This window comes from Fukomys damarensis, unplaced genomic scaffold (assembly GCF_012274545.1).
Source record: "Fukomys damarensis isolate Sample0158 unplaced genomic scaffold, DMR_v1.0_HiC HiC_scaffold_19, whole genome shotgun sequence".
Classification (NCBI taxonomy): domain Eukaryota; kingdom Metazoa; phylum Chordata; class Mammalia; order Rodentia; family Bathyergidae; genus Fukomys; species Fukomys damarensis.
This window is the reverse complement of record NW_022900931.1, coordinates 62,765,908-62,781,971: the sequence shown is the minus strand read 5'-3', so window position 1 is coordinate 62,781,971 and position 16,064 is coordinate 62,765,908. Positions and strand designations below refer to the sequence as shown.

At 50.1% G+C, this 16,064-nt stretch overlaps 1 protein-coding gene across 1 annotated transcript; it reads left to right on the top strand.

Moving 5' to 3' along the window:
- Positions 1-2,801: 2,801 nt before the first annotated feature.
- On the top strand, positions 2,802-16,064 carry Nova2 (NOVA alternative splicing regulator 2; the record flags this gene model as incomplete). The annotated part of the gene is made up of 3 exons (XM_010614642.1): positions 2,802-2,967; positions 7,780-7,946; positions 15,780-16,064. Coding segments are annotated over 3 exons (618 nt in total), but the record flags the coding sequence as incomplete, so codon positions are not given.

Below are 16,064 nucleotides of genomic sequence, written 5' to 3'. Positions count from 1 at the left end.
GGCGTGCGCCACCACGCCCTGGCAACAGGGTTTTGCTTTGTAGTTCAGGCTAGCCTTGAACTCACTAAGTAGCCCAGGTCTCGCAGCCTCCTACAGTGCTGGGATTACAGGCCCATGCCATCACGCCTGGTGCCTAGAACCTTCACTCTCAAGGACCAGGCCAAGGTGTTCAGGACTCCTAGTGCCCCCTGCCTTATAAAACAGATTGGTTTGTTTGTTGGTGCTAGGATGGTGCCTAGGGTCTCAAACATGCTAGGCCAGCATTCCACACTAAGCTACATCCCCAGCATGAACAGTTCTCTTTATCCACTCTATATGTTGGAGCTTCTTGTGAACCAGTAAAAAATAGGCTTCCTTTGCTTAAAAGAAAAAGTTGACTCCATTGGTGGGCAATTTAATATCTTAAATTTTGGGTTTTGTTTTTGTTTGAGACAGGATCTTTCTCTGTAGTCCATGCTGACCTTGAACTCAACCCAGTCCTCCTGCCTCAGCCTCCCAAATACTGGGATTACAGGTGTGTGCTAACACACCCAGCTAAGCCTTTAAATTTTAGAAGCCAGGGCCAGGGATTTAGCTCATTGGTGCCACTGCCTACTTTGCAAGTGCACAAGGTCCTGAGCTCAATCCCCACTACCCCACCAAAAAAATTCAGAAGCCAAATGATCTTGTTTCTCTTTCCCCCAGAGGTTTCTACAACCCACTACTATGTAACTGTGCACTGCCCAAGTCCCTAGGATGAAGGGCTATGCTGTGCTGATATGGCCCACTGTGGACCCCTGTGATAAATTGATAAACTGATCTGAAAGCGTAAAGCAGGGGGTGGAGTTGTCCCATTCCCCAGGGCTCAAGGAAAGCTCCCAAGAAGCAGCAATAATTGAATGGAGTCCTGAAGGACAAGAGGGAAAGGTGTGCCAGGCAGAGAGAACGTGCAAAGGCCCTGTGGTGAGAGGGAGCAGGCAATGTTTAAGCAGACAGAGAGCACTGTCTTTAAAAAAAGCAGTGAGTTTGGTACCTATAGAGGAAGATAAGCAAGTGAAGCTTGAAAGGTGGGCAGGGACAAACCACAAAGGGTCTTCTACTGAGACGGCTCTAGAATGTCCATGTTGGGAGCATTTAAGGGGCAACAGTGTGGTTGGAAAGTAGATGTTAGAGATTTGCCTTGAGACTATGTTACCAAAGCGCTTGATGCCCGAGAAAATTGGTCTATAAGAAAGAGCAGCCGAAGCCGGACATGGTGGCACATGCCTGTAATCCCAGTACTTGGGAGGCTGAGGCAGGAGGTTCACTTTGAGCTCGAGACCGGCCTGGGCTACACAGTGAGTTCCAGGTCAGTCTCAACTACATAGTGAGACATTGTCTCAAAAAAAAGAGCAGCCGAAGCCCTACAAACCACTGGTGACAGCACAACTAGGTCTTGGGGGCTGCTCTTGTTATTTTTTTTTTTTTCTTTTTTGGTACCAGGGAGCAAATTCAGGTCCTTCTGCTTGTGAGGCAGGCGGTGGAACCACTGAGCTAAATCACCAGCCCTTGGGGACTGCTCCTGAACTGTTGGTCATTAACTGCCAGCCACAGAGTAAAAGCCAGAGATTCTGGGACCTACAAGCCTCAACATCCCCCCAGCAGCAGCTCCTCTGCTTCTCTCCTCCATTAACATGTCTCACACTCAGCTCCAAACACACTGGCCTCTTTGCTGCCCCTGGAATGCCCCATATACCATCCGACCTCAGGACCTTTGCACTTGCTCATCCCTCATGTGGTCTGTCCCCTCCATAGCCTGTTTATAATAGCTCAGAATATGGACTCTGGAAACCAGACTGAGCTCAGGTCCCAGCTCAACTTCTTACTAGCTCTGTGTGTACTTAGGTGATTTCTTCACCTTTGTTTCCTCATCTGTAGAATGGGCTTTTAAAGTATTCATTCATCTGTTTGTTCGTTCATTCATTTGATGATACTAGGGATTGCACCAAAGGCCTTTGCACTGAGCCACCCCCTTGGACCAGTTCTTTTTCTTTTCTTTCTTTCTTTCTTTTTTTTAAATGTTTTATTTAGAGAAAAGTTCTTGTTAAGTCACTAAATTGCCCAGGCTGGGCTTGACGAGTCAGGATCCTCCTGCCTCAGCCTCCTATAGTACTGAGATTAAAAGCACGCGCCAACACATTCAGCTAGAAATATTTTTTAAATAACTATCTCCTTCCTAGGGGTATTGTGAAAATTAAAAGGACTGACATTTTCTGGGCATGGTGGTGAATGTTCTGTAATGTCAGCACTTGGGAGGCTGAGGCAGAAGGGTCGCCAGGAGTTTGAGGCCAGCCTGGGCTACACAGTGAGACCCTGTCTCAAAAGTAAATGAGGACTGGCATTTGTGAAATACCTGTGAACACATTAGGTGCTGTGGAGGTGTGGGAGGAATAGGGTTAGGGTTTCCAGAAGGGCTTTCTGACATCACGGTTCTGTACCTCCCATCCCTTTCCTGCTTCTCTCTGCTCTACCATTTGACATGAAATACGGTCTGTCCCTCTAGAAGAATGTAGTTGTATGAGCTTTTAGCTGAATCACTAGAATCCCTTCGTCTTCTTTGCCCACAAAAGCAGGGAGCTCTTCCTGTTTTCTTCTTGGCTGGTGCCAGACACATAGCAGGTGCTCAGTGACTATCTGGTCAACGAATGAATGAAAGGAGGGAGTGACGGGTCCTTCTCTGTGTCCTCTCACTGCTGTTCGCACGGTCATGGTCACGCCCGCCGGGTACCAGGACCCCCGGAGGTGCCTTCCAAAGATGAAGCCCCCTCTCCGCCTGACTCCCCTCCACCCTGTGTGCCCCTGCAGAGGAAGGCGAATACTTCCTGAAGGTGCTCATCCCCAGCTACGCCGCGGGTTCCATCATTGGCAAGGGCGGCCAGACCATCGTGCAGCTGCAGAAGGAGACAGGCGCCACCATCAAGCTGTCCAAGTCCAAAGACTTCTATCCTGGTGAGCCGCGCATGGCCCAGGTCTCTGTGCCCCGGCTTCCCTCCCGCCCTTTTCTCCCACCTGGGCCCTAGTTGAGGAGGAAGGGCTGGCCCAGGAGCGGTGCGAGGAGTGGGGCCCGCCCCTCCCCCTAAGAGGCCGGAGCTGTCCCTGGCCCAGGGGGCCTGGCCTGCGCAGATGGGGTGGGGGCAGGGCCAGACAATGGCCCTGCTGCATATTCATGGACACATTTGCATGAGGTGCCGGCAGATGTGTCCCTTCCCACACACCTGCCCCTGGGGTCAGTCAGAGGAGCTAGGCGCAGAGGGAGGCAGGTGTCCGAGTGTCCCCGGGACACACCCCCCGCTCTTTCCCCTTGGATTCCTGTCGCCCCCTCCTGCCCTGTCCGTCTCTGGGTCATTCTCCATGTGTCTCCTCCTCCTCCTCCTTCCACCTTTCCCATCCCTGTCCCCACAGCCTCCTTCCCGCCCCTCCCTCCGCTCCTGTCTCTCCAGTTCCATCCTCTGAGCCCCCCTCTGTCTGCCCGTCCTTCTGTCTGTCCTCCCTTCTGCCCTTTCCTTTTTTCCACCTCTCAGTCTCACCTTTTCCTTCCTTCCCCTCGCCAAGCCTTCCGCTGCCCATCCTGCTGCTCCGTAGCGCCGCCCCTCGTGGAGCCCTTGCCCCATGTTGTCCCTGCTTCTCCTTCTGCTCCTGCTCAGCCATCTCTCCCGGTCTCCTAAGTCTCAGCTTCCTCTTAGGTGCTTTTCCTCCTCCCTCCAACCCAGCTGCCTCTCTGCCTCCTTGCCTCTGTCTCTGACCTCCCAAGCATACATTTCTCAGTGACCTTCTTTCTCTAATCCCCCTCAAAATCCCTCACCCCTCCGTGGCTCCTTTCCGTGACCGGTATCTGGTGACATCTAGGAACTGGGGAAGGCCCCTGAATACGGTATTGCACCTTTAGTCCAGCACTGGTTCTAGTCCATCTTAATCCCCTTGAATTTTTTTTAGGTCAAACACCAGAGATAGAGGGCAGGGTCAGGACACTGGTTTTTCTGTCTCTCTGTCTACCTGTCTGTCCGTCTGCCTCTGTCTCTCTGTCTTTGCCCTTCTGCTCTCCCCTCCTCCCTCCTTCCCTCCTTTCCCTGCCTTCTCACTAAGCAGCTTTGGCAGAGTTTAGAGAAAATTGTAGTGACCCAGCCACGCCGCCTGCTTTTCTCTTCCACCCTGGCCCAGTTTCCCCTGCACCACTCTAGCCCACAGGATGTGCATAAGACCTCTGCTTGCGACATTCATCTGAGGACACCAGGTTCCTTGCCCCTCAATCACATTCTGTGCCATAAAACACGTCATTCCTTCCCAGCTCGGCGACACACTCCACAGGCCAGGCTGCTGAGGAAACCAGAAGATAGGACAAGTCCTTGGTCCTCCTGGACCCAGTGCTCTTCAGAAGAGCAGCATAAGCCCACATTGCTCCCCAGCCCTTGGACAAGCAGCCAGCCCTGGCCCGGCCCTAACACGGACCCTTCAGGTCATACAGCACGGCCAGCTCCTGACTCAGAGATGCAGCGCACAGTGCCCCACATCCTGCTTCTGCTCCTAGGATCTGCAGGAGCCCTGGAAATAGAGATGCTGCTGCATGAGACAAAGAACATACTTGCCTGCCCTCCTGGCTGGCACCCTTTCTTTCATTCGTTCATTCAGTGCACGCGCTCTGAGCAACTCCTCTAGGCCCAACCCTGGGCAGGAGAGAGGTGGGGACACTGCAGTGGTTGAAGTGTCCCAGCCTTGCCCTCTCCCATCTCACGGCCTCGTCTGGGAGACAGAACCCACACCACTGACGGGTGACCCAGAGCAGTCAGGCCTGGAACAGGGAAGTCCGGAGGGTGGTGGGAACCCAGGCGGAGCACAGAGGGCTCAGGAAGTCAGGAAGGACATCCTGGAGGAAGAAATTGTACATTCAAAGGCCAAGAATCAGGTGAGAAACGGTGCTGAAGAAACTGAGAGATCTTCTGGGCCTAGGAGGTTCACAGACAAAGACACAGGTGATTGTGTGCACAAATAACACCGCACGTGTGTGTCTGTCTATTCCACAGGGCAAAACCTCATGGGCCTTTTCACCCCGAAGGTGTCCCCTTCTTGGTGATTGGTCCCAGAGCCCCAGATTCAATCCTTTGGGGTCTTTCATAAGGAAGTGAAGCCCCAAAAAGAAGCAAGTACTTGCCAAAAGCCATGCAGACTCTTGCCCAGCTGGATCTCCTTAGTGCTTCTAAAACACTTTCTGAGTTTGAGCATTTATATAAGGCTGGTCCCGGCTCCCAGGAGAAATACACACAGCACACACACACACCTACACACACACACACACAGACACACACACATTCTTCCACCAAAGTGTAAAGCCCTAAGTGCCTGCTTAGTAAATATATTAAACATATTCTTGCTTAGCATCAATATGAAAATTGCAGTCATTTATGGCCCCCAGTGCGCACGCGCGCACACACACACACACACACACACACACACACACAGAATGCACACACACCCCATGAGCCCCACATTTAGCTCAGGGTGGCATCATTTTTAGGAGCACAGATTCAGAAGTCACAGCCCAGGGTTGTTAAAAAGCCCTGATCATTCTGTACTGGCTTAAGTGAACTTGGACCAACTCCGAACCCCCTCTGCGATTCGGCGTCCCTAGCAGTCAGTCGGGGAGGTGAATACTGCCCACCTCATGTGTTCCGCGAGCAAATATAAACGAGGTGCTCAGAATGGTGCCTGGTGCTTAGTGTTATGTAATCAGCAGCTGTTATCAAGAGATACTTTTCCTTCCCCTGCGAAATGCCCATGGACCCAGGTTAAGAACTACACGGAGGTGAGAAGTCCCAGACTTCCTGTGTTGGAAGGAGGCTTCAGAGATGGAGAGGGAACCTGGCCACTTGAGCCAGGTTCTCCCTGGGGCTTCCCCTTCCCCCTCCCCACCGCCCTGGTTCCCAGCCCGACCCACACCCTTTCCTATTTACACGCAGATGGAGGCAGCCTGTGCACTGACTCACCCTTGGCTCAGACCAAGCCATTGTTCTGGGGTGGAGGGGACGAACGTGATGATGGTGCCCCAGAGAGGGTGGGGGCCCACCATGACACCCAGGCACATGGCGAGGCTGGCATGCCAGGCTGAAAGATGGCGAGCAAGGGGTCGGGGTCGCAGCACCAGCACACGGCGCTGAAGTGTTTGCGGGACAATGACACTCAGTGCCCAGTGTCCCAGACACAGCCACGGGCCCTGGCATACTTTCAAGACCTTTTAGAGACCCAAGGAGCCAACTGGGCCTTGCAAACAAAATCACTCCCCGGAAGAGAGACACACTGAGACATCACATATCAGACATGCCCAGGGTCACCTAGGCGCTCTCATTCTCACACAGGCTGGCCTTGGTGGGGCTTGTCCTGCTGTAGTACACACACTCAGACACACGCTGATACAAGCACCTGCTGTCCAGACAGTCTCCCGTCCTGACACCTGCGTCCGCCTGTCCCCGTGTTTGCCTCTCTCTCACCCACACCAGTCAGAGGGTCGCGTCTGTTTCCCACCCAGTCTGCACTCCAGTCACAGAGCCTGGAACACCCCGTGGTAGGTGATGTCTCACAGGCACACACAGCGCCGAGGAGTGGTAGTCATCACACAGCTTCGGTGCCACTTGGTGAGATTCTTCGTTTCTTTCTCCCAAACTCTCACACACTCTGCTCAGTCTTACAAACAGCGAACATAACCTCGAGCATCACAATGACTCCAAAGACTTCCACACACCGATGCCCACAGACTCCTTACTGGCGTCCCTGTGTCAGTGTAGTATGTTTCTGTTGAAGTCCTCCCTGTTCTTTTCTGTTACACGCACACAGACAGCTGTGTGCCCTGACCAAGGACCCACACACATGAGCTCCGCTCACTCCCAGCAGCCTCACAGGTGCACACACTCACAGTGGAGTCTTTGGCACACACATACATCCCAACAGCACCCAGCTCCTTTCTTGCCAGGGCCCCACCCCCAACACATCCAGAACTGTGCAGGGCGCCCAGGTCAAACGCAGCCAACACCTGGCGGACACCCAGCAAAGTCAGTTTCCCCACCCTCCTTTCCCAGTCCCTAAGTCCGCACGCCCAGACTTGCCTCTGACCCATCCTGCTCTCCCCGTCCACACCCCTGCCCTCCCCCACCCCTCAGCCCTCCATCTGGTGGGTCCAGGCAGGCACTCAGACCTCTCTTCCCCCTCCCCCATCCCCCAGCACTTCCCCATCCTCTCCGAAAGCCCAGAGGCCAGCACTGCAGGCTTTCAGGGATTGCCATGGCAACAGGGCCTCGTCCCTCATCCCCTTGGGGGTGGGCTGAGGACCCGGCCAGCCAGACCGATAAGGGGGTTCCAGTTACTGTGGCAACCATTGCAGGCCTGAGCACTCTGCTTCTGGGAGGGGGGTGGTGGGGAATGAATGGTTGCCAAAGCAACCAAGGAGCCCGAAAGAACAGGGAAGAAGCTGCTGAGCCTGGTCTCCCCTGCCCAGGGCTACTGGGCATTGTGGAGCACTTAAGCATCATTCTTCCATCCCCTCAGGGTTGTCGTAGGGGAGGGAGGTAAAGTGCAGATTATGAAACAGCGATTCCATTCATTCTCTCAGCTACCCATCCTGGCCTGGGTAACAATTCCAGCTTGCCCAAACTCACTGTGTGGCCTATAGCCACTCCCCGGACCTCAGTATTCCCCTGCCATTAAATGGGGCCCGTCTGTCAGGAATGTCCCCATTCCTGTCTGATGAGTGTGCCCTGTCTCTCCCTTGCTCAACAGGAACCACAGAGCGGGTATGCCTAGTACAGGGCACAGCAGAGGCCTTGAATGCTGTGCACAGCTTTATTGCCGAGAAGGTCCGAGAAATACCTCAAGCGATGACCAAGCCTGAGGTGGTCAACATTCTTCAACCCCAAACCACGATGAACCCCGACAGAGCCAAGCAGGTCAGCTGGGGCAGAAAGTGGGTTACTGTAAAGCTGTGAGACTCAGGAGAGGACATTCCTCCTGCCTGCCTATACAGGGTTCAGGGGGACAATTCTGATAAAGTTTATCAAATACATGCTAGTGGTAATTTAGGGGTCAGTCCTCAAAGTCTAGAAAGGGCCCCAGACCACTTGGAATGGGCTTGATTCAAAGGGAGTGAAGAATATGGCTTAGACCCTCCTACTCATCCATCCTTTCCGAGAGTCTCTAGATCTTTCCCTTCCACTTCATCCCATTGTCTCTCTGAGCAACCTGCCTCCCACTTCCTGTACTCACCGGAAGTGACTTCACTAACAGCCCAGCCACTCCAGAAGAGATTAGACATGGCCCCTTATCCCTCCTCCCTCATAATTACCATTGTGAGGACAGAGATAGTGTTTCTTTAGCGAGAGAGGGGGCAGGTCCTTATCCTACTCTACCTTCTCAACGAAGGGATGGAAGAGGGAGGGTTGCGCTCCTCGTGGCTTCAGTTGCAGGGAAACAGTAGGGGCCCGGTAGGGATGGGGCCAATCGCTTCCCAGGCCTCTCCGGTTGTCATGACGACGGTGCGTTTAGCACAGGTGGACTCTAGGCAAATCCCCAGGTTTTGCAGTCTTGACCGGGTAGGGGCAGGGGTAGGGAAAAGCGGGATAGCTGCGCTAGCTCTCTGTATTTTCTGCCCTCCTCATTCCCCTGTACATGAGCTCTGGATGCAAAGGAGGAAAAAAAACTCCGCACCGGTGGTCAGGCTGCTCGCGAGGGTTCCTTAACGTCTGCCTTGAGGAGAAAGGGCCTCGGGACGAGGAATCTGGGATTCTGGGGTCCTGGAGCTGCCAGGAGGTGGAGGACACCATGAGCCCGAGTTTCCCCAAGTTCGTGGGAACATGATGGGTGGAGAGCCCTTAGAGGACCGATGTTCGGTGGTTCGCTCCCCCAAGACTGCGGCCTTTGGGCTTGGAGCGAGGCCGCTGTCCTTGGTGCTGAAGCTGCTCCGCTCCTCGCGCCCTGCCAGGCCTGTCCCAAGTCCCTTCCCACCAATGACGCACAGTTCACAGGCAGGCGAGGGCACTGCCTCTTCTCTCCGCTTTGGTCGTGGCCACAAGGGACTCAGAGTTCATCAGGAGTTTGTGGATGTTGCAGAGAAAATGGGGTCGGCACCATCTGTACCTGAGCCTTCCACCTCCTCCCCCTAATCCACAGGAACTCTAATGCAGTGGAGTTGAAAGGTTGCAGAAGCAGGATTTATCCTCTGCCTTACTACTGAGGTGCGACGTCCAAAGAATGAGATAATGGCGAGAGATTTAGACTCTAGAGTCAGATGTTGAATTGAAAACTATTCTGTTCTACCTGCATGACCTTGGACGAGTGACTTGTCTTCTCCATGCCTTGTTTTTTCTCATTTGTAAATGAAATTTATGGGCCAGGTGTGGTGGCATACAGCTGGAATCCCAGCAATCTGGAAGGCTAAGGCAGGAGGATCACCAGTTCCAGTCCAGCCAGGGCAATTTAGTGAGAGCCTGTCTCAAAATAAAAGTTAAAAGGGCCTCGGGATATAGTTCAGTGGGAGGGTTCTGGGTTCAGTTCCACTGGGGAGAGAGGGAGAGGGAGAAAGAGACGCGCACACACCTACTGCAGGGTGGTGATTAATGTTCACTGGTGTTTGTAAAGCACTTGGTATGTATGTCTAATGTGTAGAAAGTCCTCCCAGAAATATTAGGTGTTACAGGACTTTTCAGTCAGGAGATCCAACTACTCCTTTGCACCTGCTGTATTACTTGGGGTCCCCTACCTTTCTGTAGGCCTCAGTTTCTCTTTACAGCATAGCAACTGGATAAAACGAGGGAGTGGAAATTGAAATGCCTCAGAGGGAACAATACCATTAAGGGCTATGGCCCTCTGAAGAGGGCATGCTATCCTTAAAGGGGGCAGTCACTACTCAACTCCATGCAGTTCTTGCTTTTGGGGAACACAGACCATTTCCACATCTTCTAGAATTTTTTTTTTTTTTTTTTTTTTTTTGGTACTGGGTATCGAACTTGGGAACTTGTCCTTGCCAGGCAGGCAGCATCTTCCAGACTTTTTTAAAGAAGCCATAAAACTTTGAAGTTAATTGACTTTAAAAGGTTAGCTCAGTTTTCAAAATACCGTGAAGGTTCCAAGAAAATATGGCTATAAGCTGTTTACTACCACTAGGCCGAACCAGTAGTTCTCAGCCATAGTTGGTATCTGAGTCATATGATTAGTTTAACATTCAGATTCCTGACCCCTAACCCAGAATCACTGAATGAGAATTTCTGGGCTTAAGGCCTGGGAACCTCAGTATGGAGTATGGCCTGGGATCAGATCATAACTCTACTACCCTACCTTGCACAAATTACTTAACCTCTCTGTGCCTCCATTTCCCACTCCAGAAAATGTGACAGTAGTATCTACCTTGTGTGTTTGTTGTGAACACTAAGTTACTATACAAAACTTTCCTCCCAAATCCCAGCATTCAGGAGGCTGAGGCAAGAGGATCGCTGTGAGTTCGAGACCAGCCTGGGCTACAAAGTGAGTTCCAAGTCAGTCTCAACTACATAGTGAGACCCTGTCTCAAAAAACAAACAAACGAACAAACAAACAAAACAAAATTTTACTCCCAAATGATCAACCCTATGTTTGCTGCTGATGATGATTTTTTTCAGCTTTAATTGAGTTTATTGGTACATTTTAGGGATACAGTACAGTTACATTCATTGTTGGGATCTTGTACCGCTACATGACAAGTCTTGGTTCTCATTTTTCCCCTTGTCCCTGCCCTCCCTACACCCCCTTGATGATGATTTTAATACAATTTGAAATTTTCCATGGCGTTGCAGGCTGGGGATTTAGCTTAGTGGTTCCGCCGCCTGCCTTGCATGTGCAAGGGCCGGAGTTTGATCCCTTGTGCCGAAAAAAAAAAAAACAAAGAAAGAAAGAAAGAAATCCATGGGGTTGCAAATCACTGGGGCAGATAGTCCCTGAGTTGCTTCTGCCTGTAAAATTCCTACAGGTCCATGGGTCTATGATCCCAAGATTCTAGGCCTATATTATTATTCTGAGGTTCTGCTGCCCTAACTTCCTGGGATTCTGTGGCTTGTGGATCTCTCTAAGACACTGTATGCAACAACCTGGGGTCCTCATGAAAGTGGCTGGCAATTTTCCTAAGGCTTCCCATGTGCTGGGCCCTGAGCAGTCACGTTATAGGCACCAAATCTTCCCAATAATTCTTCAGGGTAGCTGTAGTTATGCTACTTTTGGACATAGGAAACTGAGACACTGAGAGGTGAAGGGCAGTTGCCAAAAGCCCCAGTTACTAAATAACAAACTAGGATAGAAACTTGCTGTGTTGAGAAAACAGCCACTTGGTGGCCACAGCAGATGTTGCCCGAGTGACACTCACAGAGCAGGCCACCGGCATCTCACTGAATACTTGCCAAAATCATAAGCATCGGGAATGATACACCCATTTTACAGATGTGGCATAAGCACCTCTGAGAAGTAATGGATCTTCCCTAAGCCATGCATATAAAACATATCTACAGTCATAAGGGGTTTCTTGGTTGTTTGGTTTTTTTCTGGTACTGGGGATCGAACCTGGGTCCTTGCGCTTCGAGGCAAGCAGCATAACCACTGAGCTAAATCCCCGGCCCCCATAAGGTTTTAAAATTGATTTTAACTAAGAAAACATGAAAATCATACATATTAGCTATGTACCACGTGATGACCCGATACATGTATACATTGTGTAATGTTTAAGTGAGGTCAGACATACCTGTCTCCTCAGATATTTGTCTCTTGCCTATAATGAAAACATTCAAGATCCTTTCTTCTAATTTTTGTTGATTGCTTTTTGCAGTGCCAGGGAAGGAACCCAGGTTATAGAATATGCTATGCAAATACTCTACCACTGAACTACATCCCTGGCCTGTTTTATTTTTTATTTTGAGTCAGGGTCTCATTAGGTCGTACAGGGTGGCCTTGAATTTGAGATGCTCCTGCCTTAGCCTCCCAACTAGCTGGGATTACAGACTTGCTGAGCCCAGCTCTTCTAGCATTGTAAAATATACTTGCATAATTGTTATGTATCTATAATTTCTTAACATTTTTATTGAGATATAATTCAGATGCACACTATTCACCAATTTAAAGTATACAGCTTAATGGCTTTTTTTATATTCAGAGTTTGCATCCAGTAGAACAATTTTTGGTTATTTTGTTGTTTGTTTTTTGCAGTACCTGGGATTGAACTTAGGACGTTGCTTTTGTGAGGCAGGTACAGTGCCACTGAGCTAAATCCCGGGCCCCCACAATGAATGTTTTTTTGAGACAGGATCTCGCTATGTAGCCCAGGCTGGCCTCAAACTTGCAGCAGTCCTCCTGCCCCAGCAGTGTGTGCCACCAAGCCTGGCTTAGCACAATTAATTTTAAAACATTTTCATCATCTCCAAAAGGAACCTTGATCTTAGCTGTCACCCTCAGCTCCCTCCCCCAACTAATCCCTTCCCATTCCTAAACCACCACTAATCTATTTTTTTGGTATTTATAATTTGCCTATTCTGTACATTTATTTAAAAAGGAGTCATAGGCGCCAAGGATTTAGCCTAGTGGTGCCAGTGCCTGGCTCGTAAGTACAAGGTCCCGAGTTCGATCCCCGGTTCAAAAAAAAAAAGGAATTTGAGACAGGGTCTCACTATGTAGTTGAGACTGACCTGGAGCTCACTATGTAGCTCAGGCTGGTCTCGAACTCACAGCAATTCTCCTGCCTCAGCCTCCTGAGTGCTGGGATTACAGGCATGAGCCACCATGCCCAGCCTCCAGAGTATTTCTATGATCACCAAAAGAAACTCCATTTCTACTAGCAGTCACTCCAACCCTCCTGTCCCATCCTCTGACAACCACCAATCTACTTTTTGTGTCTCTGTAAATTTGAATATTCTGGACATTTATATAAATGGAATCGTATGTAGCCTTTCGGAACTGGTTCCTTTCTTTTAGCATAATGTTTTCTAGGTTTATGTTGCAGTGTGTATATACCAGTACTTTGTTCATTTAAACTTACTGCCAAACATATATTCCAAACACGGTGTGGATATGCCACGTATTTTATCCCATTAGACTTTTAAATATAGGAGAAATAAAAGGAAGGTGACTTGTTTTAAAATAAGATGCATTTTTTTTTTTTCTGAGACAGATTCTCACTATGTAGTTGAGACTGACCTGGAACTCACTATGTAGCCTAGGCTGGTTTTGAACTCACAGTGATCCTCCTGCCTCAGCCTCCCGAGTGCTGGGATTACAGGCATGTCCCACCACGCCCGGCTTTAAAATGCACTTTAATATGTAAATATTCAGCTGGGATCACAGTGGAAGAAATAATTTTGTTTGGTTCTTTTGCTTTGTTTTGTCTTATTTTTTGGTACTGGGGATCGAACTCAGGACCTTGCATTTGCGAGGCAGGCAGTGGCGCCACTGAGCTAAATCTTCAGCCCTTGAGGAAATAATTTTGTATAAATACAAAATAATCCAGCATATAGTATTGGAGACAAATAATACAAGTGACATTCCTACTAATGTAAAGTCTCGCTAAAATGTTGGACCACTCTTGGTACAGTTCAGACCAGAACACAGTATAATATTCCTTGAATTTACTGGTGGTTGTGTTCCTGGAAATCTCAGTGGCTCTTCAAAGCATGCAAAACAAACAAATTTCATTCTTAAACATATCGTAGGGTTCAGTCCTGGACTCAAGAGATTTGTAAACAGGCTTTAGCGTATCTGTCCAGTGGGACATTCAAAAGTATCACATAGGACCTGAGATAGTTCTGCCTTGTGAGGAAATGACTTTTAGTTGTAAAGTGCAAACACCTGAGGCCTGATAGCTGGTATGATAGAGCACAACTGTAGTCCCACTTGGGAGGCTGAGGCAGGAGGATCGCTGTGAGTTCAAGACCAGCCTGGGATACATAGTGAGTTCCAGGTCAGCCTCAACTACATAGTGAGACCCTGTCTCAAAAAAAAAAAAAAAAAAGCAAAACAAAATAAAAAATAACCTAGGGGTTTGCATGCTGAAATCCTCACTGCCCCCAGACCTCTCCAACAACCAAAACATACCCCCACACACACACACGAATTTCCACTGTGCACAGAAATTCTCTTGGAAAGGAGCTGGGAGTGTGGCTCTGTGGCAGAACACTTGCCTAGCATGCCTGAGGCCCTGGCTTCCATCCCCAGCACAAAAGAGAAATAAAAGGACAGGAGAAGAAAAAGAAAAAAGGAAAAGGAAAGAAAAGGTCCTAGAGATGCGAAAGGGAATTCTTGGTTTTAAAATGCCCTCACTGAACCCAAGATGGACCAGATTTGTAGAAGGATGGGGTGTCCCCACCTGAGGAGGGGCCACTATCTTTCAAAGAGGCCTCCTCTTTAACTCTGCCTTCTCAGACCCAAGGCTTTTTATTATCTTCATTTTTCAAAGAAGACAACTGAGTTAATGTGCGACTCTGCCACAATGGAGTGCCGCTGACTGGGTGGCTTAAATAACAGAAATTTATTTTCTAACAATTTTGGGGGTCCCAAGTCCAAGGTCAAGAGGTCAGCAGTGTTGGTTTCTTCTGCAGCTTCTCTCTGGCTTGTGGATGGCCATCTTCTCCCTGTGCCTTCACTCTGTCTCTCTTCTCTGTGTTTGTGTATGTGTCCAAGTCTCCTAAGAAGAACACCAGTCTTAGCAGATGAGGACCCACCCAGCCAACCTTATCAGAATGTAATCACCTCTCTAAAGACCCTGTCTCCAAACCCAGTCCCATTGTGAAGTACTAGGGGTCAGGATTTTGAAAGAAGAATGTGAGAGGCACAGAGTTCAACCCCAAACAACAACAAAGAGGCTAAATGAGGAGACCAGGAATACAGTGGATCAGAGGCCAAGACGGTGGGCTTCAGCTCCTTTACCATCTGGGGTACCTTAGAGAAAGTCCCTGCCTTTCTCAGTTCTCAAGTGGCTTGGCTATAAAGTGAGACTTGAAGCCTTTCCCAGGGCTGGGAGTCAAGAGTATCCAAAAAACAGGCACGCTGGTGTGTGTCATCTCAGCTAGTCAGGAGACTGAGGCAAGCGGTTCAAGGCCAACCTGGGCAACGTAGTGAGACCCTCTCTCAAAATAAAAACTAAAAAGTGGGTTGTAGTTCAGTGACAGAGCATCCCTGGGCTCAATCTCCAGTAGAATGAAGGAAGAAAGAAAGGTGGGGAGGAAGGGAGGAGGGAAGGAAAGGAGGGAGGGGCTGGAGATACAGCAAAAAATAAAGCATTCCCGAGGACAGAAGATGTGGGCACCAGCCCAGCCTAGAGAAGGAGCCCCCATGGGGGCAACCATTCAGCTGGATGCAGGGAAGTACTTGGGGGTCCCTGCATATTGCTACTGAGGGACTAGAATGCCAGGTATTCATTTACCAGCGGTGGGAGGAATGCGTCAATAACTTTTTCTTTCCATATTGAGGATGGAACGCAGGGTTGCCATTTATTTGTTTATTGCAGTACTGAGGATGGAATTCAGGAGCTTTTTTAGCAGAGCTAGTTCCTCAGCCCTTTTTGTTTTATTTTGAGACAGATCTGTGTTGCCCAAGCTGGCCTGGAACTTGTGGCCCTTCTGCTGCTGCAGCTCTCCTCCCCCAGTAGCTGAAATTCCAGGCTTGTGCCACCGCTCTTAGCTCACAGCATTTTTCACAAGCGGGAGGACCACGCTGGTGCCTGTCCCGGGGACCAGGAATGCCTCGACCGCACAGTCTCCCTGTTTCTCCTCTCACAGGCAAAGCTGATCGTCCCCAACAGCACGGCGGGCCTGATCATCGGCAAAGGCGGCGCCACGGTGAAAGCCGTGATGGAACAATCCGGTGCCTGGGTGCAGCTGTCGCAGAAGCCCGAGGGCATCAACCTACAGGAACGCGTGGTGACCGTCAGCGGCGAGCCGGAGCAGGTGCACAAGGCCGTGAGCGCCATCGTGCAGAAGGTACAGGAAGACCCCCAGAGCAGCAGCTGCCTCAACATCAGCTACGCCAACGTGGCCGGGCCCGTGGCCAACTCCAACCCCACC